At 48.5% G+C, this 26,199-nt stretch overlaps 1 protein-coding gene across 2 annotated transcripts; it reads left to right on the forward strand.

Moving 5' to 3' along the window:
• The first annotated feature begins 1,959 nt into the window (after window positions 1–1,959).
• PRRT1 (proline rich transmembrane protein 1) lies at window positions 1,960–25,316 on the forward strand. 2 transcript variants are annotated; one of them, XM_083725215.1, is made up of 4 exons: window positions 1,960–2,279; window positions 17,367–17,779; window positions 19,936–20,061; window positions 24,582–25,316. In XM_083725215.1, exons 1-4 carry the CDS (start codon window positions 2,261–2,263, stop codon window positions 24,756–24,758), a joined length of 735 nt encoding a protein of 244 aa, XP_083581341.1. In that variant the 5' UTR covers window positions 1,960–2,260; the 3' UTR covers window positions 24,759–25,316. The 2 variants fall into 2 exon arrangements, with proteins under 2 accessions (XP_083581341.1, XP_083581340.1); XM_083725214.1 differs by having other exon boundaries at window positions 1,964–2,279; window positions 19,885–20,061.
• The last annotated feature ends 883 nt before the right edge of the window (window positions 25,317–26,199 follow it).

Consider the following 26,199-nt stretch of genomic DNA (forward strand, 5'->3'; position numbering starts at 1 on the left):
GGAGGAGCGGGGAAGCGAACCCGGTTCACCAGATTACGAGACTACTGCTCTTAACCACTACACCCCACTGAAAAGGCTCAGTGGCATATACAGTGGTACCTCGGGTTACATACACTTCAGGTTACATACGCTTCAGGTTACAGACTCTGCTAACCCAGAAATAGTACCTCAGGTTAAGAACTTTGCTTCAGGATGAGAACAGAAATCGTGCTCCAGCGGCGTGGCGGCAGCAGGAGGCCCCATTCGCTAAAGTGGTGCTTCAGGTTAAGGACAGTTTCAGGTTAAGAATGGACCTTCGGAACGAATTAAGTACTTAACCTGTACAGGTACCACTGTATGGCAGAAAAGTGCAAAGTTCCAGAATCAGGCAACAAGCCTGAGTGGAAAGGCAACCACTGCCAGGGTCGACAGGCTTGTGGAAGGAGCAGAGCTCAGTGAGGGTTAAGGGTCTTACTTAACACGAGTCCAAGGTGTGATATATCAGCAAAAAAAGCGAATGCCATTCTAGACTGCATAGTGTGCAGGTCAAGGGAAGTCACAGTACTGCTCTGTTCTGCCTCGGACAGACCACACCTGGAATGCTGTGTCCAGTTCTGGGCGCCACAATTTAAGAAGGATATCGACAAGCTGGAATGTGTGCAGAGGAGGGCAACCAAGATGATCCAGGGTCTGGAAACCGAGCCTTATGAGGAACGGTTGAAGGAGCTGGATATGCTCAGCCTGGGAAAGAGAAGACTGAGAGGATATAGGATAAGGTAAAGGTAAAGGGACCCCTGACCATTAGGTCCAGTCGTGGCCGACTCTGGGGTTGCGGCGCTCATCTCGAGGGAGCCGGCGTACAGCTTCCCGGGTCATGTGGCCAGCATGACTAAGCAAACCAGAGCAGCGCATGGAAACGCCATTTACCTTCCCGCCAGAGCGGTACCTATTTATCTACTTGCACTTTTGACCTGCTTTCGAACTGCTAGGTTGGCAGGAGCAGGGACCGAGCAACCGGAGCTCAACCTGTCGCAGGGATTCGAACCGCCAACCTTCTGATCGGCAAGTCCTAGGCTCTGTGGTTTAACCTACAGCGCCACCCGCGTCCCTTAGGATATAGGATAGTCACCTTCAAATATCTCAAGCGCTGTTACATGGAAGATGGAGCAAGCTCGTTTTTCTCCTGCTCCGGAACTCAGGACTCGAACCAAGGGCTTCAAGTTACAAGAAAGGAGATTCTAACTAAGCATGAGAAAGAACTTTCTGTCATTGGGACGGACTCCCTTGGGAGGTTGTGGACTCTTCCTTCCCAATAATAATAATAATAATAATAATAATAATATATTTATACCCCGCCCATCTGGCTGGGCTTCCCCAGCCACTCTGGGCGGCTTCGCAAAATATATTAAAATACTGTAATACATCAAACATTAAAAGCTAATTAAAACCTAAACAGGGCTGCCTTCAGATGTCTTCTAAAAGTCTGGTAGTTGTTATTCTCTTTGACATCTGGTGGGAGGGCGTTTCACAGGGAGGGCACCACTACCAAGAAGGCCCTCTGCCTGGTTCCCTGTAACCTCCATTGGAGGTTTTTGGCTGGATGGCCCATCTTGCATGGATGCTTTACTTGAGATTCCTGCCTTTGCAGGGGGCTGGACTAGATGACCTTTGGGGGGGGGTCCTTTCTAACTCTACAATAATAGAGCATCTGCTTTGCATGCCGAAAATCCCAAGTTCGATCCCTGGCATCTCCCGCTGCTGCCAGTCCGAGCCAACAATATGGAGCTAGATGGGACCAATAACTACAACGCAGCTTCCTGTATATATAAATGTATGTCAGAGACCCTTTAAAGTCCTCCTGCGTCTGAAAGCGAGCTATCCCGCACCGCAGGAGAAAAACACCCGAGAGGTGGGCTCCGTGGGTTGCCCGTGAAGCCGCCTGGCCCTTTAACTCCCCCCCCCCAACACACCCCACCCGCGCGCGCCTCTTTCTCGCTCCATCGCCCCCCATCATCTTCGCAGGGACAGCAAGACCCGCGTGGCTCGTCCGGGGAAGGAGGGAGAGAGAGAGAGAGAGAGAGAGAGAGAGAGAGAGAGGGAGGGAGGGAGGGAGGGAGGCAAAGCAAGGCAGAGACAGGAGGAGACGGCGAGGGAGGCTTTTCTTGGTGGGGGGTGACGCAGAGAGCTTTCTCTCCCTCCTCCGGTGGGTCTCTAACCCCCCCCCCCAACCCGCCTCCACAACAGACACAGAGGGGCAGCCACGTCGAGAGCAGCGGCAGAGATGTCTTCGGAGAAAACAGGTGAAGGATGGGTCTCTTAATAAAGGATGCTGCTGGTGGGGAACGATCAGGCGGGGATCGGGCCCGCCTGGGTAGCTGGGCGCAAGGTGGGCGTTTGGGGGGGGGTTAGGGAGGGGGGGGGAAAGATCAGATCTGCATCAGAGGGAATGGCACATGAAGATTGTTTTTATATATATAGCGTGTGCCATTCCCTCTGATGCAGATCAGATAGATATATATTGGGTTTTTTTTTCTTTTGCACATGTGCCCATCAAGCTGTGTGTGGGAATTATCCCTCCGTGTGTGCTGCTGTCAGGAGGGGGTCGTGCGAATGCTGCGCGTTGTGCAGAATGGAAATATTCGGGTGCAATGTTCTGTCCACGGATGCAGCTTGCAGAGGAGAAATTTGAGAGGGCGAGGGAGCATGGGTCCGATGTGAGGAGCGGAGCGCAGTTCTTGCGCGGGTGCCTGCCTGCAGAAGGCTTCTTCCTCTTGCAGCCATGCCTGCCTATCACTCGGTTGCTGGGATTTGTGCCGCGGAGCTGTGGTGGAAAATGCCTGTGTGGTTGTGTTGACAGGTGTGCAAAGGAGGGGTGCAGAAGCTGAAGGTATCTGTGGATATGGCCTTTTCCAAAGGCCAGGTTGTGCAGTCAACTGGGGCCTGTAGATTGCATCAGTGCTAGTCCTGCTCAGAGCAACCCCATTGAAATGAATAAATACAGCTAACAAAGGCCCGTTAATTTCTGAGAAAATGAGAGTTCGCCTCAACCGTGTGTGTGTAATGTGCTTGCAATTATTTGGTTTTTTTTTCCTCCCTCAAACATGCACAGAAAGGAGAATATCTGATGTGCTGGAGAGTTGGGTGGGCTTGTGCATTGATCAGATGTTTCCACAGAGGTCACCGGCACAGGTACCATGTGCAGTGGGTGAGGGGTGCAAGATTCCATGTGCGAGGTGTGAGACTGTTTAGCAGGAGCGCTGTGCCGGGGGTAACTGTGTGCGCATCACTTTGTGATGTCATCTGTTATGTGTCTGGGTGTTCGGTGTGTGTGTGTGTGTGTGTGTGTATCGTGCAGGGTGTGAAATGGGAGATGGGATCCGGCAGGTACGGAGAGCAGAGGGATTATGCCACTGATATGACATAACCTGACAAGCGGAGCCGCTTCTGTTTATAGTGCCTCGCCAAATATTGCCTTGAGGAATGTGCCTCTGAATTTTTGCTGTGGAGAGAAGGCTGTATTTATGTATCGTATGTTGTTGTTTTTAGTGTGGGGGTACACAACAGGGTTTGAGGTGTGAGCCGCACAGCGTCTCTGTGTTAGTAATGGTTTCGGGGTAGGTCTCTTTTCTTAGGATTCTGCCTTTGGGGCAGAGGGTGTAGAGGTCTCTGTGGGTCCCAGTGTTTGTGTAGCTTGTTCATCCAGAGGCAGAACAAGGGTGGCCAATGAGGTGCCCTCCAGATACTGGACTCGGGCTGCCACCAACCCAATCCAACATGGCAAATGGGCAACATCTAAAGAAGGGCTTCCCTTGATATAGAAGGGATGGCGTGGGAATTAAGGAGTGGCTCAAGTGCATCCAGAATTCATAAGACTATCTAAAGCACTTTCCTTCATTGTGACTCTACTTGCATTTAAGAAAAGGAAGGGATGTGGTATGAACCTTTGGTCAATCAGATAGAATCATAGAATTGTAGATTTGGAAGGGACCACGAGGGTCATCTAGTCCAACCCCCGGCAATGCAGGAATCTTTTTGTCCAACGTTGAGACTTGAACCCACAACCCTGAGTTTAAGGGTCTCATGCTCTACCAGCTGAGCTATCAGAACTCAATTCTCTCAAGATTCTTCCTTTTTTGTTGTTGTTGTTTAGTCGTTTAGTCGTGTCCGACTCTTCGTGACCCCACTCCTGTCTTCCACTTCCTCCCGCAGTTTGGTCAAACTCATGCTGGTAGCTTCGAGAACACTGTCCAACTATCTCTTCCTCTGCCGTCCCCTTCTCCTTGTGCCCTCCATCTTTCCCAACATCAGGGTCTTTTCCAGGGAGTCTTCTCTTCTCATGAGGTGGCCAAAGTATTGGAGCCTCAGCTTCACGATCTGTCCTTCCAGTGAGCACTTAGGGCTGATTTCCTTCAGAATGGATAGGTTTGATCTTCTTGCAGTTCATGGGACTCTCAAGAGTCTCCTCCAGCACCTTACTTGTCAATATTACACACACACACACACTCCCCGTGCACCGCTATCATGTAAACATAGCTCCCTCTGGCCTTTGCATTTCCCCATCATTTGCAAAGGAAGTCGGACCACAACCTCCAAAACACAAATTCTCTGACACAGCTTTTGCATGTTCTTTTATCCTGTCACAAATGATCTGATACCTGGGGTATGTATGGAGCCTGGGGCTGAATGTGGCTCTCCATGCCTCTCTACTTGGCCCTCAGAACTCTCCAGAGGCCACACACCTCTCCTTAGGCCGCATCCCTCACTTGCCCTACTTCACAGTATCCAGGAGTGCTTTGTCTGGAAGGTGCTCTTGATATCTGACAATGGCTTTTGTTTGCCTAAGTCAGAGCTTTCCAAACTGTGTGTTAGTGTATCGGCTGCAGTTGTGTCGTGCGAACGCTCCCTGCGCTCCTCCCGGGGCTGGAAAGGGGTTTAGTTTAACCTTTGGTTTGCTAGTAGAACTGAATTACTGTGTCGCGAAATAATGCGTATCTAAAAAGTGTGTCCCCCAACATGGAAAGCTCTGGCCTAGATGGAAATTAGCCCACTGTACAAAGGTAAAATTCGCATTCCTTCCTCCACCCGTTTCTGTCTCTGGCCTTGTCCGCTATAGGAATGTGGGCCCCAGAAAGTTCCCCAGAAGGGAGAGCGGCTCCTGGAGTGAAAAATGTTCCCCATCCCTGCCATATACCACAAACACCATACATTTAAAGCTCGTTCAGCGCTCGTTCAGCATCCTTAACAAATTACAGGTCCCAGGATTCTCTGGGAGAAGGCATGCTTAAAATGTGCGATGCGTGTGTTTTATATGTGTGGTGCCCACACACACACAAACATACACAAACCTGTCAGTACTAACACAAAGCCCATAATCAATGCACACAGAGCACAACAGAAATCCAACACACCACATCCTAGTATACAAATGTATTTCATTCATGTTGCACCTATGCAGCCCACGACACCATACACGAACATATGGGCACGGACACGCACAAGTATTTTCCACAACTGTTCCTGAACTTGCAGGTGCACACATGCAGCAGGCAGAAGCTGAAACTTCCACAGAGACACACTCATTGCTGCCACTCCAAAGGGGCTCCTTAAGGAATCCCTTCTGTTTTATGCCCCACCAGAACTAAAATACCCTTACGGGAACTAACGAGGCAATTTAACATACTTACAAAGGATGTCAGCTCGTTTGAACATGCGCATCATTCCAGGATGACATGCCAGGGTCACGTGGGTGGTTTTATGGACACCTACGTGACCCTACGTCCCACACTTACACAACAGTGTGTCGGAAAATTGCAAGCGGGCACTATACTGCCAACCTGGGTGTGGGGAACCTTAAGCTTTGGAGCCGAACGTGGTCCTCCAGGGCTCTCCATCAGCTGCTTGGAGATTTCCTGAGGACAAACCCACACCCCGCCAGCCCTGCCTTGCACCTTCCTTGAGGGTTTTTGCCTGGCTGGAATAGGTCCTTGAACTCTGACGATGGGTCTTGCTTGTCTGGGTGGAGGGATAGAGAAGACCATGTGTGTCTAAGTGTGCGGTGTGTAGAAACTACACTCCTGTAGGAAGGTAAACTTATTGCTCCACCCATTTTTGCCTCTGGCCCTGCCCACCGCTGTCATGTGGCCCTCAGAAGCCTGGCCAGAATTGAATGTGGCCCTCGCGTTGCAAAAGATTCCCAGCCCCAATTTACCTCATGGCCTTCTATAGCCTTCCTTTCTCCCACACACATACACACTCTGCTCTTTCCTGTTTGCATACATATATGTATGCGCTCTATGTAGCCACCTTTGAAGGTAACCCGGAAACTACAACTAATCCAGAATGTGGCAGCTAGACCACATTAGAGTGGCCGCTTGGACCACATAACACCGGTCTTGAAACATTGGCTCCCAGTATGTTTCCGAGCACAATTCAAAGTCTTGGTGCTGACCTTTAAAGCCTTAAGCAGCCTCTGTCCAGTATATCTGAAGGAGGGTCTCCACCCCCATCGTTCTACCCGGACACTCAGGTCCACTGCTGAGGGCCTTCTGGTGGTTCCCTCGGTGTGAGAAGCCAAGTTACAGGGAACCAGGCAGAGGGCCTTCTCGGTAGCGGCACCCGCCCTGTGGAACGCCCTCGCACCATATGTCAAGGAAAAAAATAACTACTGTACCAGACTTTTAGAAGACATCTGAAGGCAGCCCTGTTTAGGGAAGCTTTTAATGTTTGATGCATTACTGTATTTTAATATTTTGTTGGAAGCCACCCAGAGTGGCTGGGGAAGCCCAGCCAGATCGGCGAGGTATAAATAAATTATTATTATTATTATTATTATTATTATTATTATTATTATTATTATTATTATTATTATTTGTTATTATTATTAGCACACCAAACCCTCCAACATTTCTCTGATGAAAATAGTTCCTATTCCGTTGTTGTTATTATTATTATTATTATTATTATTATTATTATTATTACCCTGCCCATCTGACTGGGTTGCCCCGGCCACTCTAGGTGGCTTCCAACGTATATAAAAGCATAATAAAACTATACAGGGCTGCCTTCAGAAGTCTACTAAAGGTTGTATAGTTTCTTATCTCCTTGGCTCGAGAGTTGCATACTCTCCAACGTTTCTCCAATGAAAACAGGGACATCCTAAGGAAAAGCGGGACATTCCGGGATCAAAAAAGAAACCAGGGTGGCTTCTGTAAATCTGGGACTGTCCCTGGAAAATACGGACATTGGAGGATCTGTGCACACCCATTTTTCTGAGACCAGTGCATTATAGCAGCTGAGACAAAGAACTGCATGCTTGGGAGTCCCCAATTCAGACGTCACCTCTTGGCCACCGACTCATCAAGGCTGCCATCTTATACGCATTTAATGTTAAACTCTCCCACTGAGCTCAAAGGGACTTACTTCTGAATCCTAAGATTGTACGCCAGGGGGGCTTTTAGCAAAACGATCTCTCCGCCTCGCTTCCAGAGACATATTTGCCTACCTCGCACCACTGTTGTAAGCACCGCTGAACGTTTAGGAAGAGGCCTAGGCCAATACAAAGGGCTTAATTCCACCAAAGTTAAGCACTTCAGCCCATCGATTGTATGGCAAGACGCTTCGACACGTGCCCACCGCTCTAATTGGAATCAATACGGCTTAGAAGAGCTTAACATTTCCTGGATCATGCCCCTTGTACTATTATTGCTCATTACGGATTGACGGATGAGATATTCGGAAACAGGGTGGGGGAGAACGGGTGGCTTTGTTTGCTAATGGTTTCGGTCCTGAAGGGAATGCGAGGTTAATAAAAAAGACCTCGTCCTTTGCTGGCCCTGAAATGTTAGCAGCCATTGAGCTGTTATGCCCCATTTAACCTTTACGAATTTTGGGGAATCTTACAAGCCAGTTTATCCTCACCACCACAACCAGTCTGCCTGGGAGAGATGCTCTCGGTTTTAAAGGCCAGTAACTGACGCCATGGGAGAAAATGACCTGCCCAGGTTGTGTGGGGGCCGAGACCGGGCATCTGAATCCCGACAAACCTCTCCATGTGCCTTTTGTAATCCACTCACTCATTCATCTAACCCCCCTACAACCTTCCCCCCCACCCCATTTCTCTTCTCCCCCCAGGACACTTCTCCCTTCTCCCTCTATAAATAGAAAGCAGGCAGGCACAAACAAAGTGACCTAAAAAACCCATAACGGGAATTTGTTCACCCTCTGGAGGGATGGCCTACTTTGGAGAGAGTGTGTGCGCGTGTGTGTGTGTGTGTGTGTGTGTGAGAGAGAGAGAGAGAGAGAGAGTGAGAGAGAGAGAGAGAGAGAGAGAGAGCGCATGAATAAAGATCTATTTTGTGTGCTCTGTGTGTAGAGAGGGCAGTTGTATGACCCCCAAAGTGGATCATATATATTTACCGCACTGCAAAACTGTCTGTGTACAATTGTGTGTCGGTGCGTGTGGGTATGTGTTGTGTACCTGCCCTCCTTTTTTGCACACTCATGGGACCGCCTCTCTAAAAGATGCCATGGGGGGAACAAACAAGCAAACACATTGCCAACGTAATTTAATGCAGAACTGCTATTTGAAGGGAAAGGGCAGCTGGACAAAAATACCCAGAGCGAAATGACTGGTTAGGGATGTGGATGCGGCCGCAGGGCCAGCCTGTGATTCAGCGACGTGAGGCAGCTGCCTCAGGTGGCTGATTGTGGGATGCTGTTAAATAGGGCAGCAAATTGCTGGAGATCTCGTTTGTCATTCTGTTGGTAGTTCCTAGGTTTCTAGGGCAGGGGGGGGGGGGATTTTTCTCAGCCTGAGGGCCGAATTCCCTTCTGGCCAACTCTCTGAGGGCCACATGTCAATGCTGGGTGGGTCTAGAAACAGAAGTGAGTTTTTAGCCAAAGTGTTCAGTAGATTTCCGCTTGCGCAATTGTCATCATCTTCCTCTCTTCTCTCTTGCGCCATTGGCCCATCTATCTCAGTACTGCCTGCACTGTTTGGCAGCATCTCTCTAGGGTTTCAGAAGGGGGGCACTCTCAGCCCCACCTGGAGATGAATCTGGGGCCTTCTGCATTCATATCAGATGCTCTTCCACTGATCCACAGCCCTGTTCTGAACCTCAGGCCCAAAGGAGGGCTTGGGTGCAGGGATACCAAAGAAGGATCTCAAGCGTGTCATGAAGAATTAAAGAAGATGTTGAAAATATCAATAATAAAAAACCCCAGAGATATATCTCCTTGGATTGATAGGGGAAGAAATACCACGGGGGCGGGGGGGGGGGAGAATCTTCTTATATGCAAGTACATTAGCTAGAGTAGTGATTGCTGCTAAGTGGAAGTCACAAACTCTACCCTTAAGTGAGGAATGGATTTGTAAATTAAATGAATACTTAAGTCTGGCAAAACTAACAGCTATTACAGTGGTACCTCAGGTTATTACATACGCTTCAGGTTAACTACGCTTCAGGTTACAGACTCCGCTAACCCAGAAATAGTGCTTCAGGTTAAGAACTTTGCTTCAGGATGAGAACAGAAATCGGGCTCTGGCAAGGCAGCAGCGGGAGGCCCCATTAGCTAAAGTGGTGCTTCAGGTTAAGAACAGTTTCAGGTTAAGAACGGACCTCCGGAACGAATTAAGTACTTGAAGTACCACTGTATAAGAAACCAATCGAATCAAAAATTAAAAAAGGAGTGGGAATGTTTTGATGAATATATATGGCAAAATATTGCTCAAAAAAAGATATGCCTAGATTGAAATGTAAAGTATCTGAGGGAAGGTAAATCAGTAAGGAAAGATAATAAGAATATATAGTAGATTTGAGAAGATTGTAAATGCAAATAGAAATGTAATCTCAGAATGTAGAGGAAATCGAGTGGGGGGGAGGGACAAAAGAATATTAGGTTTGATTGATGGATAGATGGGGGGATAGGGAGGACGTGGTGATGACTTTGGTTTATTTATATTGTGAGGTAATATGGAAAAAACAAAAAAAATTGTATGGGGGGAATGTATCAGAATGATCAGTTCTAGTGCTTTATTGAAGAAAGGCCTAGACGTTCTTTAATAGCAAAGCAGCCTGCCAAGTCCCTCAGCCTTTATAGATGTGGGGCAGACACCGCAGCGAGGTGGGTGGCTTGCCTGTTCCCAAGCAAACATTCATACCGTACATTCTTTATACACAAAGCAGCATATGTCACTTTGGCCAGGTACCTCTCATCGCTTCACATGACCAGATGAGGGCATAGGTGTCAAATACCCAAATCTTACAGATAGTGCCCCTTTCTGGGCACGGAGCCCAGCACCTCAAGCCCCCGGATAAGGATAAAGCAAGCCCATTAGCGGATATAAAAGCAAGTGAATACAGTGGTACCTCGGGTTAAGTACTTAATTCGTTCCGGAGGTCCGTACTTAACCTGAAACTGTTCTTAACCTGAAGCACCACTTTAGCTAATGGGGCCTCCTGCTGCTGCCGCCGCGCCACTGAAGCCGATTTCTGTTCTTATCTTGAAGCAAAGTTCTTAACCTGAAGCACTATTTCTGGCTTAGTGGAGTGTGTAACCTGAAGCGTATGTAACCCGAGGTACCACTGTGCAATCATGATCTCGTTGCTACAACAACTACCAGTTACCGTAATCATGGGGATATATCGACTACCAAGATGGGATTTGCGGAGCGTCCAGAAGAGTTCAACACAAGCCCTTCCTTATAAAGTTATCACTGATTTTCAGTGGTGCTAGTTTCTGAATAAAATGCTCTTAGAACATGTGCTGCAAATAAGATTTCAAGGCCGCAGGCTGCAGCAAGTATCACACATATGGACTGAAACAGGAAGACTGTCAGTCATGATTTTGTTTCTGACAAAGAGAAAAAGAATGGTGACAACTTAATATTTTCTCCCCCCCTTTTTTTTAAAGGAGGGTGCCTAAAATTCCTTTTAGTTTCTTCTTATTGCAATTTTCCTTTCTAAGCCAATGAGGGGTGCGTTGTTGTTGCTTTTTAAAAAGTTATTGGGCCAAGGTTGTCAGTGCCAGATAATACCCTTTTAAAAGCACATTAGAATTTAACATGTCGACAAAGGTGTGCCAGAATCCCCATAAAATAGCAGGCAATGAGCCAGTTCAATCCTCAAAGGCACCGGAAGCGACATTATTGTGCTGAAGAGCAAGTTGCCGTTGTGATCAACGGAAGCATAAATGCGCATTGAAGGCACGATTAAGGTCCCCTGTTTGCTATATTAAGCTGAATCAGATTAACCTCCTCGTTAAGGGAAACTGTGCCGTGGAATACTTTAGGTGCAGCTGAGTAAATGGCGCTGTTAGTCAGGAAATAAGCTGAGCTTGACACAAAGTAGTGAGCTGGTGGGCAAAAAAAGGAATATACAAACTGAAGGGAACGTAGGCAGCTCAGCACTCCATCCTAAAATCTAACAATACAGAGTGATCATATCATACTGACAGACACACACTCATATATATATGTGGCAAGGAAAGTTAATGCAGGCAGCGCGTTGGAAAGAGCCACAAATAAGTTTAATAACTAATAATAATGATGATGATGATGAGAAAACAACAAAGGATTAATGAGAGCCAGTGGTGGTGTCGTTTTTAGAGTGTCAGGTCTGGGACCAGGGTTCAAACCTCTGCTCTGCTCAGCCATGAAACCTACTGGGTTAACCATATGAGCTAGTCAGAATCTTTCAGCCTCAAGGATAAAATGCAGAGGAAGAGAACCATGTTTTCCCCCTTGAATTGGAGGATATAAATGTAATCAATACATGTCAATCTGATGTGGCAAGGAGATGGTGCCACAGGTCAGTCTGGCTGCAGTGCTCAGGAGCAACGGCCACGGGGGCTGCCCCTGCACCCCATCACCCCCAGTATCTGCCACCTGCCTAACTCAAGGGACGGCCCTGCCTCAATGCCACTATCCTATTTGCACCTCGTTGGCCCATCTCCCTGCTCCTTTCGGGCGAAGCAGATGCCAGAGCGTGGATTTAGGCCCCGTGCAGATGTTGGTAACTTACTTGCTTCTTGCACATGGCTCTATACGGCTCCCTGGCAGGACTCTTAGCACGGGCCTGCAGCAGGGATCCTTTTCGATCAAAGGGAAAGAGGTAAGGGGGAGATTGCCGTGCATTTAGGGGCTCAGGTAATTTACGGGGCTTGATATGACCGCGAGGAGCCACCTCGCCCGAGAGCACGGGGAGAATTCAGGCCAGGAACTGTGGGCTGGAGAACATTAGTGTTCTGCCAGAGGAACAGCGAACATGTTGGAGGGATGTAATTGTAGGTTCTTGCAGGACCAAAGTACCCACCCACAGACCCTGCTGAGTCTTTGTGTGATTTGCTGCTCCAGTTTTGCTTCTTTCCAATCAGCCTGTGCTGCAGCTGGGCATTCCTGTAGCATCTCTGCATGGGATGTGAACTCACCGTCCAACTCTTCCTGATAAAGGCACGCTGACTCTCAGGGGAGGCTGCTTGCTGCATCTCTGCATGCATCACTGTGCTGGGCCTTGCCTCCTTTCAGTCAGAAGGCACACCCTTAGTCCATAGCTGGCAGCTTACAGATTTGAAAATAAGGGACCAGCAGCCTCAAAAATAAGGGATTAGCAGCCAAAAGAAAGGATTTTGCTTAGCTTATCAGTTCCATCGGCCCTTCCCCGCCCGGGAGGGAGAGAGAGAGACTCTTGCCCACGCCACCCGCGAGCCCGGCATGAGGCAGTTTCGGCGCCACCGCAGCCACTGAAGTGCCGTCCTTCTGCGTCCCTCCCCATTCCCTCCTCTTCCTCCTCCCTCAGGCCGCCTCCTCAGCCGCCTCCGGCTTCCCCTGGCAGTGTGGCAGAAGTCTCGCAAGAGAGGGGCCGCCTGCCCGCCCGCCGCCACCTGTCTCCTCACAACGTGCCCCTGAGGGGGAAGAGGGAGAGACGGAGACGCGGCAGCTCGTGCGCACGCTCTCTCTTGCAGCGGAGGACCCTGAGCCGCTGCTTCCCGCCCAAGCCGGGCGAGCATGAAACCCGGGAAATTTAAGGGACATCATCAATCCGGGACAGCAGCGGGACACGGCGCTGGGATAAGGGAGTTTCCCGCCAAATAAGGGACGGTTGACAGCTATGCCTTAGTCACAGGCAGACTCAGGGGATGGGTTCCTCTGGAGCCCATATCATTCTTAGATTTATACATCAATAACTTTCTGCAGTTTTATCCCTGTGACAACCTTGGGAGGTTATCGTAGGCTGAGGGATAGTAACTGGCCCCAAGTCACCTTGTTAGCTCAGGAATTTGAACATAGGTCTCCCCAGTTCTAATCTGACCCCCTAACATAGAGATTGAGAACCTGTGGGCCCTTTAGATGTCGCTGGACTACAACTCCCACCATGCCTGCCCATTGGCCATGCTGGCTGAGGCCTGATGGGAGCTGGAGTCCAGCAGCACCTGAAGGGTTAGACCCTGCGACACACACCCTTCCCCTGCTCTAATGGCAACCACACCATGCTGCGCGACAGCGTTAATGAAAAAACACAATGAATGCTCACGTTGCTCATTTGCAATTTAATTGGGAATGTATTGTTATAGGGGTTTTTTCAGCGGGTGAGGCTAAAACCTATAAATTAATAAATGGTAGGATTTTGCATACAGTGGTACCTCGGGTTAAGTACTTAATTCGTTCCAGAGGTCCGTACTTAACCGGAAACTCTTCTTAACCTGAAACACCACTTTAGCTAATGGAGGAAAGTGGCCTGGGGACTGAGGAGGAAGGGTTGGAGAAGCTGCCACCCCTTGAATAAACAGCCATGGGGAATGTTAGGCAAACAATGGCTCTTTGTGCAGCTAGGACAGTTGTCTCCTTCAGGATCACTGCCGGGGCGGGCGGGCGAGGCAGAGCGCTGATACCAGGCGGCTGTTGACAAATCCCTCATGTTTTTGAGGCCAGGGCCAGGCTGCAAATGTCGAAGAGTGGGCTCTCCAGGCACAGAAGGACAATGGGCTCCATAGCTGCAGCCAAGAAGGGTTGAGCTACCAGCCCTGTGGATGCTGAAACCTTAAAGTTCAACAGTCAGGCTCCTAACTTTTATACCAGGCCTGGCTGATCGAGAGGTTTCATATTGCCTGTTGGAAGAGAGTTATTCTGAGGCCCGAGCGCACCAAAGTCATGCGCAGAAGGGCCACAGCTCAGTGTCAGAGCATCTGTTTGCATGCAGAAGGCCAGGCCTCAGCTTCAATCCCTAGCACCTCCAAGCAGGATTAGAAAAGTCTCGCTGTCTGGACAAATTCATAGAGGATAAGGCTATCTCCATGGCGACTGGCCACAGGCATCTGGTTGGCCACTGTGAGAACAGGGTGTTGGATTAAATGGGCTGCTGGCTCTTCCTAGGCCCTTATGAAGCCATGGAGAGCTGCCGCTAGTGGTTGCCAAACACTTTCCCTGTCTACAGATCACTTGAAAATAGCTGAGGGTCTTGCCGGACCACTTAACTATTTGTTCTGCCTATTGTAGCAATTGCAATGCGCTGTGCTAGAGGCGGCATAGTTCCTAATTGTCTTTTTATTACTTCTTTTATTTCTTACATTACCATTTGCAGTCCATGGATGTAAGAAATAAAAGGAGAAATAAAAACAGGATTAAAAATATTTTTTATGTTTGATGCAGATATGCCACGGAACACCTTGAGGAGCAATGGGGGTCCACAGACCAGTTTGGGAACCCCTGGTGTGTAGACAGTACTGAGCTGGGTCTGAATCAATATAAGGCAGCTTCCTATGTTCCTATAAGGTGGGGGTGTCTCAGCATACCCTCCAACACAGCGACGGCAAAGTATGGGATGCAGTCTTCCCGGACACCATCTTCCATTTTTTATAATCACACTAGAACGGCAGCGATTTTGGATTCCATGATCTCGCATGATTTTGCACCACAATTTTCCCTGGAAAAAAACGCTTTTGCGGGGGGCACGGTGCCCAAAACACATGTTTTTGGGTGCCACACAAGATTATAGCCCAGGGGGAGCCTTTTTCTGGGGCAAATTGTTGTGTGAAATCACAGCGACCAAAATGGCCACCGTTCTCTCACAATAAAAAATGGGATGTTCCCAGTTTTTCCAGGACACTTGCTGGGTATGTTCCAGTATTGTTGTAGTGCAGCTCCCATCGGCCCCAGCAAGCAAGGCGAATGATCAGGGAGGGCGGGAGTTAGAGTCCAACTACCTCAGGAGGGCTACAGTTCTTCCATTCCTGTCATACAAGGCAACTCCATGTTCATGTGAGCCTCAGGCACTGCAGTCTTAGTGGACCATTGAGCAGCAGACCCCTGAACCAGTGACCAGGACGCAGCTGCTATGCCTGCTTGCTACTCCTTGTTGGCATGTCTTGGTGGGCCTAGGACAGCTTTCACCAGCCTCGGTTCCTTTCAGGTTGTTCAGCCTACGAATTCCATCAGCCCCAGCTTTGGTCCAAAGCTTCCAGAAGGCACCTGCTTATAAAAGGCTGTTCTGCTGACCAAGGTTGTGTAGCTCAGCTGGGAAAACCTAAGAACAGCCCTTTGGGCACATGTGGGTAGAGTGCATGGAAGACTGAACAAAATGGCGGCAGCTGGCTGCCATTTCAGGAGGAAGCGGCAAACACCCAAGCCAGGCCTGACGAGGCAGCACATTAGGCTAGTTCCCTGCCTCAGGCCAAAGACATTTGTAATTCAGTCTCCCCAGGGTCCCTGACATACACTCTCCACTGCCTGCCTCTTTTTCCCTGGTTCCATGCTACAGTCATTTTCCATCGATCCACTTCGCTTTTCAGTCAACTGTGATCTCCAAAAAAACAACTCGCATTGATTAAAGTGTGAGACAGAGGCCCTGCCCTCAGGCTTGCAAACTGAAAAGACACACAGAACGGAAGATCATAGCTTAGGGAAAGGCAGAGAAACGAAATTAGTTAGCTAATGCTGGAACAAAGGCAACCTGCTTATTCAGCATCCATCCTAATTTGCCTGTTCAAAGCTTACATGATTGTTAGTCCTGATTAGATTTCCTCAAACTTGGCCCTCAAGATGTTTTTGGCCTACAACTCCCATGATCCCTAGCTAGCAGGACCAGTGGTCAGGGATGATGGAAATTGTAGTCTCAAAAACATCTGGAGGGCCGAGTTTGAGGAAGTCTGGTCTAGATCCAGTCTTTCGAAAGCCTTCATTCTTATTTGTTTACACGGTGGTTATATGGCAGGGAGCATTCACCCTGATAGACCCGCAGGGCGTTCCTACATCTTACTGCTAGTTATAGTCATTCATTCATCCCACATTATGCAATGTCTTTCTCTGTCACTTTCTAGACTGCAAAAAGGCCCCTCCTGACTAGTGCTTGCAATCGACGCAATAATAATATGTTAGAGGTGGATTTATGCTGGACAGTCCACCCAAAACTGGGATGTTAAACTTCCGGGACGCACTCCCACATGAGTCATATGACCCATGACTCACTCTTGCCCCCCAAGTGTTTTTTGGGGGGTGACAGCGCAGCGCGATAGCACAGCACCCAAAATGGCCGCCATAATCTCACAAGAAAAAACCAGGATATCCTGTTTTCTCCCAGGACACTTGGCAGGTATGCCATCCTGCAGTTCTGCCGTACTTCCCCAATGGTACTGTATCATTGACTTACTGCAAGCAAAGCACTCCAAAGCTTTTGCAGGTGCAAATGATATTGAAAGTGCGGCTGTGTATAATGCCCCAATAATATCATGAGCACAAAGCATGAGGAATGCTTATTGGAAAAAAGGGACATCTGGAGGGGCACTTAATTGTGCAAACCTAAAGATTGGCTCCTTCCTGCAAAATACAGATTGTGAACCTTCATTTGTGGGCTTTGTTCAATATGACAGCATGGTGTGCCCCTTGTACATCAGCCTGGTAAGATGCAGTCACATTGCATCTCTCTGATGAGTGCTTTGATGTTTAGCTAGGCTTCCATCGAAAGGGCATTCCACCAGCGTTAGAACTTATTTGAGCTAAGAGAAAAGCATTACATAGGTCTGGTACGTTTGTTCCAAAAGCTGTTTTCACCAGTCATCTGAATGCCAGAATGGGGAGAATGTGTATCAGATTTGGAGGCAACATGAAGCTCAGACGGATTGCAAGCACATTGGTGGACGAGATTTGAATTCAAGACAATGTTGCTGGATACATTCAATGAATGTGCCTTTGTTTGGTTGCCGAAATGGAGGTTTCGTGGAAAAGGAAAAGACACAAGTAGTCCTGTTTGGGGGTTGTTGTTATTGTTTTGGGGCAATCACTTACCAGCTAAGTCCAATGATTAAAATTATGCTGTGCTGCTGGGTGTATATTGATGCTCCTTTAACATATTTTCTTTGTGGTTCCCCCCCCCCGTTGTCTTTTCCTTCCTCCTTAGGACTCCCCGACTCCGCTCCCCACACCTCTCCTCCCCCCTACAATGCCCCTTTGCAGCCTCCTCCTCCACCCCCACAAGATGCCCCCATCCCCGGCTACAGCGACCCCCCTGCCACGACCGTCCACTCAGGCACTGCCACATTGCCCCGGCTCGGAGGGGCTGCTACCCTGCCCCGCCCTCCCCCTACATCAGCCACCCTGCCGCGCCCGCCACGCCACCATTCCGCCACCCTGCCGCGCCTCCCCCCGGATCCCTACATGCAGGAAACTCAGTTCAATGGAGCCCCTCAGGGCTACGTCGTGCAGACTCATCCACCGGTCGGGACCCTACCGATCGGAGGCTATATGCACCCGGGATACCCCGTCCAGCTGCAGCCGTGCACGGCATACCTTCCGGTCTACCCAGTAGGGGCGGTGAGTTGTTTATGGTAGTGGGCAGTCTGCAGGGCTTCTTATGGGTGTGATCAACTTGCGGGCAACTGCGTATATGTGCGGCACTAGGAAATCATTAAATAATTTAATTCATACCTGGAATTGGGGAGAGAGAGCTGGAGAGTTCTTGTGGCCTGTGAAGAGACCCTTCCCGGAGCCCAGAGGCGACATCAGTGAGGGCAGAGAAGAGGCTGGATGCGCAGCAGGGCTTTGCTTATGCTGCTCAGCCTTCCCCCCTAATAGCTGAAATTTGGGGCAGCGCAGCAGCCACAGCGACCAATTTCCCTCGCATTCTCCTGCCCACAGCTGTCAACTTTTCCTTTTTCTTGCAAGGAATCCTAATCAGAATAAGGAAATTTCCCTTTAAAAAAGGGAAAAGTTGACAGCTGTTCTCCTGCCTCCTGCTTCAATTCCAGTTGTGGCTAGTTTTGCTACAGTATTTCTGATCTGGATTGGAGAGAGAGTGGCAAAGAGGGCATTTAGAGGGGGCTCCCCACTTACGCAATTTTCACTTATATATGTGGGGTGCCAGAACAGGTGGGGAGTCACCTATATTATGAGTTTTTGCATGCTATTGTCATTAATTTATGCATTTTTAGGCACACTTTAAGCTGCATTTGTGTGTACGTTATCTGGATAGAGAAATGCACTGCAAAAATCTGGAGCAAAGTTTGAAAGGTTGCTGTCTGTGTTTCAGTCTGTGCGTTGTTCTGGAAAGTGTGGTTTTTGACAGGTTTGCCTTTTAAATTATGATTATGATTTTATTTATAACCTACCCATCTGGCTGGGATTCCCCAGCCACTCTGGGCGGCATTTGTGGTTGTTTAGTCGTTTAGTCGTGTCCGACTCTTCGTGACCCCATGGACCAGAGCACACCAGGCACTCCTGTCTTCCACTGCCTCCCGCAGTTTCGTCACATCTAAAAACATAAGTGAATATCTAAGAAACTTAAGTGAATCAAGATTCTTCCCCATCCCGAGAACCCTGTCTCCCACCGGCATCCCGAAGTGGTACAGTCCTGGAAGTGTTTATTCACATATATTGTGCCATTCATGTGCCTGGTGCATTACAAACAGCAGTTAGGCCGGGCCTATGCCTTCCATAGTTAAAGCTATGGTTTTCCCAGTAGTGATGTATGGAAGTGAGAGCTGGACCATAAAGAAGGCTGATTGCCAAAGAAATGATGTTTTTGAATTATGGTGCTGGAGGAGACTCTTGAGAGTCCCATGGACTGCAAGAAGATCAAACCTCTCCATTCTGAAGGAAATCAGCCCTGAGTGCTCACTGGGAGGACAGATCCTGAAGCTGAGGCTCCAATACTTTGGCCACCTTATGAGAAGAGAAGACTCCCTGGAAAAGACCCTGATGTTGGGAAAGATTGAGGGCACAAGGGGAAGGGGACGGCAGAGGGCGAGATGGTTGGATAGCGTTCTCGAAGCCAGCAGCATGAGTTTGACCAAACTGCAGGATGCAGTGGAAGACAGGAGTGCCTGGCATGCTCTGGTCCAGGGGGTCACGAAGAGGCGGACACGACTAAACAACAAACAATGCTTTGCGAGGGGTTTACAATATGAAATCCACCTGAATGCTTTAGGCCAGTGTTTTTCAACCACTGTTCCGCGGCACACTAGCGTGCCATGAGATGTTGCCTGGTGTGCCGTGGGAAAAATTGAAAAATTCGAAAGATTTTTTTTTTAAAAAAAAGTCAAATTTTCGCCCACTAGGCGGGCGCCGGACTGTGTCCACTCTCATCCGATTCCCCATAGAGAGCAGCAGGGCTCTGACATCTCCCTCTCCGCACACAGTGCGGGGACGGAGCTGTCATCCGCCGGCTCAGCGGGGATCAGCGGATCGATCCCCGCTGAGCAGAGAACAGTCTGCAACATTTTTGTTTGCCATTAAAGAAAATAATATTAAACATTTTCTAATGATGGTGTGCCTCGTGATTTTTTTCATGAAACAAGTGTGCCTTTGCCCAAAAAAGGTTGAAAAACACTGCTTTAGGCCACCTTTGACACTTCCGGAGAGAAGCAAAATGGGGATTCCTTCCTCCCGTGACACCAGCTTTTCTCCCCTCTTGCTTGCAGGCCTACCCTCAGGCCAACCCTCCACCTCCACCATCTCTGTCCCCTACACAGATGACCCCCGGCATCGCCATCCTGGAACCGAGGCGCCCGCCCCACGATTACCTTCCCATCGCGGTCCTCACCACCATCTGCTGCTTCTGGCCCACAGGGATCATTGCTATCATCAAGGCCGTGCAGGTGAGCAGCTGAGGAAGAGAAGAGGGGAGGTACAAGAATCATAGAAGTGTAGGCTTGGAAGGAGCCCTAGTCCAACTTCCTGGAATGCAGGAATCTTTCGGGGCTCAAACCCACAGCCCTGGGATCATGAGTCTTATGCTCTACCAACTGAGCTATCCGTATAAGGCCCTGTTCAGCTCAGGACCAGGTTACTGGAGGGACTGCCTTATCCCTTATAAACCCAGATTGCTGCAGTCTATAGGAGAGCTTCTCCTGCAAAGATCTCAGAAACCTGCCAAGCAGTAACTCAGAGTAGGGCTTTTGGTGAGGTTGGCTTTGTTCTGTGGGAAAGCCTTCGCGGTAGCGTTCCACTCCTTCACCCAGACAGAATCACCCGGACTATAGGTGTTAAGTTGTGGGTGAACATATCAGATGACACAGCGATTCTTCAAACAGCTCTTGTTTATTCACAGGCCAGAACAGAACTGAACTGAAGGGTTCAGCCAGCCTGCTTATATAGAGCTCCAGTACAACGTAACTGTAACAACTTTCTGTACCTATCCAATCACTGAACGTCACTTTCGATCCCTTATTTGCATATGTGAACCTGAGTAAAAACTATCTACAGTATCCCCCTGCTGGCCCAGGGTGAGAACTTCAGTACATAACAATAGGGGTGAACTGGCTCTGCAAGGCTGAACGGTGTCCTCTGGAGGGCCCACCTGTTAAGAGAAGAGAAAACATGTGAAAGGGACTGTATCTGAGCCTGTGTTATTTTATCCCCGATGGGTTGAGTGTCCAAGGGCAACTTGAACGGGGGTGTGCGTCTATACATCGGTTCGTATGTTGCGAGCCCAGTTCTCTTGTTAGGGGCACATCGGACTCGAAAGAATGCAACCGGGAGCATGTCTGGCCACGGTGTTCCGGTTTATTGAGTCAATTTGGCAAGTTGGTTCTTCAAGGTTCGATTCATTCTTTCAACCTTCCCTGAGCTCTGGGACCTCCAAGCTGTATGCAGTTTCCAATTAATCCATAGAGCTTGGCTCACCCCCTGGACGAATTGGTGTATTGCTGGGCCATTATCTCTCCCTATTGCTCCTGGCAGCCTGAACCTTGGTATGATTATTTCTTGCCATTCCTGGAGGGGGGCCTTCTCCCCATACCGCTGGGGGTACACGGATCATTCTTATGAGCTTCAAATCCAGGCCCTCCTTTTCTCTATTATCCCCCATTAAGGCTGCCGCCAGTCTCCGGGCATTTTCTCTGGGCACCATGAGAGACATAATTCCTGTGCCTGCAAAGATACGACCAACAATTACTATCTGCATTCTTCCGATACCATGGAAGACGTAACACTCCTGTTCCAACAGGCTTCCTCAGCGGGGTAAATGGGTCTTTACCACAAGTGTCTACTTTGTTGAGGTTTCAGTCTAATTTAAAATGTATTTGCTATTTCTGTTAGGGGCGGATTTGCATTAGCAAACAAAAGCAAAAACCTAATGCTATTCTAGGCTGCATCAACGGAGGTATAGTGCCCAGATCAAGGGAAGTAATAGTACCACTCTATTCTGCTTTGGTCAGACCACACCTGCAATGCTGCGTCCAATTCTAGGCACCACAGTTTAAGAAGGATGTTGACAAGCTGGAAGGTGTGCAACTAAGATAATAAAGGGTCTGGAAACCAAGCCTGATGAGGAATGGTTGAAGGAGCTAGGTATGTTTAGCTTGGAAAAGAGGAGACTGAGAGAAGATATCCTAGTCATCTTCAAGTATCTCAAGGGCTGTCACCAGGGCCGGATTTAGGTTTGATGAGGCCCATAGCTACTGCCTCTCCAGAAGCCCCATATGATGTGTTTTGTGCCGTTGAACCAATCACGCAACATTCATTCCCTACTAATAAATCTTAAAATATAAATCTGGGGACGTTAAATGAAATCCGGGGACATTCCAGGGATTTTGTCCAGGGACACATTTGTAAATCCAGGGACTGTCCCTGGGAAAATGGGACGTCTGGTAACCATAATTTAACAACCTCCAATGAAGGAGAGTCCACCACCTTCCGAGGTAGACCGTGCCATTGTTAAACAGTCTACAGTCTACAACTCTCATCATTCCTTGGCAGTTTAGCCAATGGTCAGGATTGATGGAAGTTGTAGTTCAACGACATCTGGGGACCTGTGGTCGCGATGATCACGGCTGTCACGAAACCCTGCTGGGTAATGTAGTCAATAGGTTTGAATAGGGTGGCAACCGACACCGTTGCTGTTGAAGGTCTTAATCTTGTCACAACGGTAAATCCTGTCCCATGTTGTGAGCGGTAAGCCACCCTTTTTCATCCGCAGAAACGTGCTGAAGATTTTGAGGAATATGCAAGCAGTTAAAATGGGGGAAAAGGAAACAGTTTTAATTCCTCAGGAACATATGCTCGGCGCACTCCCTGTTCACGTCTGGCTGGCACCCCTCACCTCCCACACGCGCACACATTTTGTACTCAGTCGCTTCGTTCTGTGCTCTGGAAATAATCCCGTGCTTGAGAGGAGGCTGGCAGCCATTTTACCAAGCTGGAAGAGTGCGAGGTTTCTTGCCTCCAGCTGAGGTGCCGAGTCGATCTCTGCCTGCCTGCCTTCCCGCCCACCCATAAAGGATAAATAACATGTAACTCTGGTGCTTGGTGGCCGCTGACTCCTACTCAGAGAGAAAAGCGTTCTGGGAAAATGCTATGAAGATGGCAATGTTAGGAAAGTGCTCGTGGAGCGATTTCTAAAAGCTACAAACTGGTTTTTGCTACAGTCCTAAATGGAGTTAACTGTTGGTTAAACCACCTAGCCTAGGACTTGCCGATCAGAAGGTCAGTGGTTCGAATCCCCGCGACGGGGTGAGCTCCCGTTGCTCGGTCCCTGCTCCTGCCCACCTAGCAGTTCGAAAGCACATCAAAGTGCAAGCAGATAAATAGGTACCACTGCGGCAGGAAGGTAAATGGCATTTCCGTGCGCTGCTCTGGTTCACCAGAAGCTGCTTAGTCATGCTGGCCAGATGACCTAGAAGCTGTTCGCCGGCTCCCTCAGCCAATAAAGTGAGATGAGCGCCGCAACCCCAGAGCCGTCCGCGGCTGGACCTAATGGTCAGGGGTCCTTTACCTTTAAGCTTAGGGTGGGGAATACCTTCAGGGGAGCGGGGTGGCGTGGGGGCAGACAGATGTGACTCTTCCCTTTGTAATGTAGACAACATCCCAGTGATGCATAGGTAGACCTTCCAAGTATCCCTATTTTCCAAGGGACCGTCCCAGATTTACAGAAGCCACCCTGGTTTCTCACTTGATCCCAGAATGTCCTGCTTTTCCTTAGGACATCCCTATTTTGATCAAAGAAATGTTGGAGGGGACATCTCTATTTTCATCGGAGAAATGTTGCAGTTTGCATAGGTCAAGGAGTTTCCACACATACACCTCTCTCTATCCAGGCAAGTATAAGGGATTCTCCCAGTTCAGTGCCACATTTCAGGCAAAGGAGGCCATGGAGCAGGGCTGGTGAGGGCTGTGGCTTGGAGAGAATCCTGAGGGCCACATAGAAAGACCTGGAGGGCCGTATTTGGGCCACAGGCCCAAGACTCTCCACTCCTGGTTTAAGCATTTGAACACAATGGGGTGTGTTTCTTAGTATAACTTAGTGCTGATAAGCATTTCTTCTCCCAGGGAATCCTGGGAATTGCAGTTCCACCCTCTGTGTTTATTACTTGTCCCAGCCTCCCCTTGTCCCTCTTCTTTTTAATTTCCTTTTACACACTTGGGGTCCAGTTTCCACACTGGCATAGTTCGTTCTCTTTCAAGGTTAAGTTACCCAGACCTGAGCGGCACGCTCAGAAGGAACATTCACAGGAAGTTCCAGCCAGACTATTTATTTATTAATTGTTCTGTAAAACACAGGCCTCCGGACAACTTGCAGAGAATTAAAAACAGCTTTTGAAAGTCAAAAATATAAATAAAGTACCGCAAAGATGCCGCAATAAAATCCATAACCAGCACAGAGAACAAAATCCATAGACAACCACAATCAATTAACTGAGCTATTTGGAAAGCTGAAACCATATTAAAAAAAAAATAAACAACCCTTAAAACAGTCCAGTGGATAAAAACAGGGACAGGGAAGAGATGAACAGTCTAACAGAGGCTAACAAAAAAAGGGAGGATATTAAAAGGGCCTAGGAGGAGCTCTTCCCACCCCATTCTCTTCCCACCCCCAAATCTATTGCAGAGTCCTGGGGGAACCCCCAGAACAGGTAATCCCTATGCCCTTTTAAAATGTGTTTTTTTGGGGGGGTTGTTGTTGGATTTTTAAAATTATTATTATGTATTTTGTGGTTTTATATTTTGATTTTATTCTGTGATTCGCCCTGAGAGCTCCAGGTATAGTGCAGTGTATAAATTCAATCAATCAATCAATCAATCAATCAAATAATTGGGCTGTATGTTTTGTAAACTGCTCAGAAGCCTATTTTGGCATTAGACAGTACATGAAATAACCATATTCCTCTCACTTCTTCAGGTGCGGACTGCGGTTGCCCGCGGTGACATCGTATCAGCAGAAATTGCCTCACGAGAGGCCCGCAACTTCTCCTTCATCAGCCTGGCTGTGGGCATCGCGGCCATGGTCCTGTGCACTATCCTCACTGTAGTGATCATCATCGCTGCCCAGCACCATGACAATGACTGGGACCCCTAGCGCCCGGCAGCCTTGCCTTCCGACTCCTCCTGTGCCCCTGGCAACTGGTGTCAACAGCCCTGGAAGGAAACCGACCACACACCCCGGCAACCATTGCTCCCAAGGATGGTCCTTGGCAACCGTCTCCCCTGCGGTCCTTAGCAACCGTCTCCTCCCCCACTGCCAACAATACTTGGAATGCTTGGCAACCGTCTCCCACAAAGCTCTCGGCAGTATTAATGGTACCTACTCAGCAAAATGACTTCCGGAAGACGATATTCAGACTGAGTGCTGACACACCCGAGGGGGCCCGTCAGCTGGGGCTCCTCGCAACGAATTTTCCATCCTGCCGGTTTTAAAATTTTTTATTTTAATCCAGAATACTTTGCTTGCTTCCTTCCTTCCCAAAGAGTAGGCTCCGCTCTCTTGTGCCCATGGCAACAGCCGCCTTCCTTCTGCTGCATTCTGCATGCATTCTACTGCCCGTTTAACAGGACAATGCACCGCACCTGTGTATTCATTAAGCATTACTCCTTTGTATCCACAATTGCTTTCTGGCAGTTCCACCACGTGAAATAAGGCCAAGTAAGATGCTCTGCCAATGTTGCTGCTGTTCCATCAGCCAATTCTCCCTTCCTGCGTTACAGCCTTGCAGGAGGAGGTGGAGTGACCGAATATTGGGGGCAGTTTGAACCTCTTACCTCCCTTTTATTTGGTTTCCCATCCAATTCCACCCTTCCTCTCTGCACTAAATAATACAGCCTTGCTCTGTTGTCTTTTAGCTCTCTGTTTTAGATAGGAACCCCTTCTAAAATAGGTTGATTCCCAAAGCATTATTCAAGATAGCGGTCAAAAATATTCATGTGCAGTTAGGAAGCCATAGCCTTCCCTTCACCATTTCATTTGAGCACCGGCTCCTAGCTTCCCAGTCCTTCTCAAGGTTTCTTTGAAGAATGCCCGGTATTGCTTAAAAGCATCTCTTTTTAAAATACCTCTCCATTTCATATGGCTCTTCTTTTAAAAAAATTCCCATCGCTAAAGAACGTACGGGGAAAAAATTGAGAGTAGGACAAAGAAATCTCTTCTCCCCTGTGGTGGCAGGGGGAGTGATGGCTATTAGAGCTGGGCAATACCTGGTTTTCAACATTGTGAAATTTATCGGTTTTAGACCCCTAAACAGTAGCAGTTGCCAGGACATTACCCCGTTCACCTCTACATAGTTACATCGTTATTTCAGACATCATGATATATCAGTATATCACGATGTTTACCTGGTGATTTATCACAATGTTGAAAGCCAGACCTAACACACACATCTTGATTCACAATATATTGCCAGATTATGGAACCGATATCACAATATTATTTTATTTTTTATTTGTTGAATTTATATACTGCCCTATACCCGGAGGTCCCTAGGCAGTTATGGACTTCAAACTGGTTTTGGATGATATACTGATAT

Source organism: Podarcis gaigeae, assembly GCF_964106915.1.
Source record: "Podarcis gaigeae genome assembly, chromosome: 2".
Classification (NCBI taxonomy): domain Eukaryota; kingdom Metazoa; phylum Chordata; class Lepidosauria; order Squamata; family Lacertidae; genus Podarcis; species Podarcis gaigeae.

Coding starts and splice junctions, on each gene's coding strand:
- PRRT1 (XM_083725214.1), top strand. Junction 17,780..19,884: donor CGGTCTACCCAGTAGGGGCG/GTGAGTTGTTTA, acceptor TCTTGCTTGCAG/GCCTACCCTCAGGCCAACCC. Junction 20,062..24,581: donor CTATCATCAAGGCCGTGCAG/GTGAGCAGCTGA, acceptor TCACTTCTTCAG/GTGCGGACTGCGGTTGCCCG.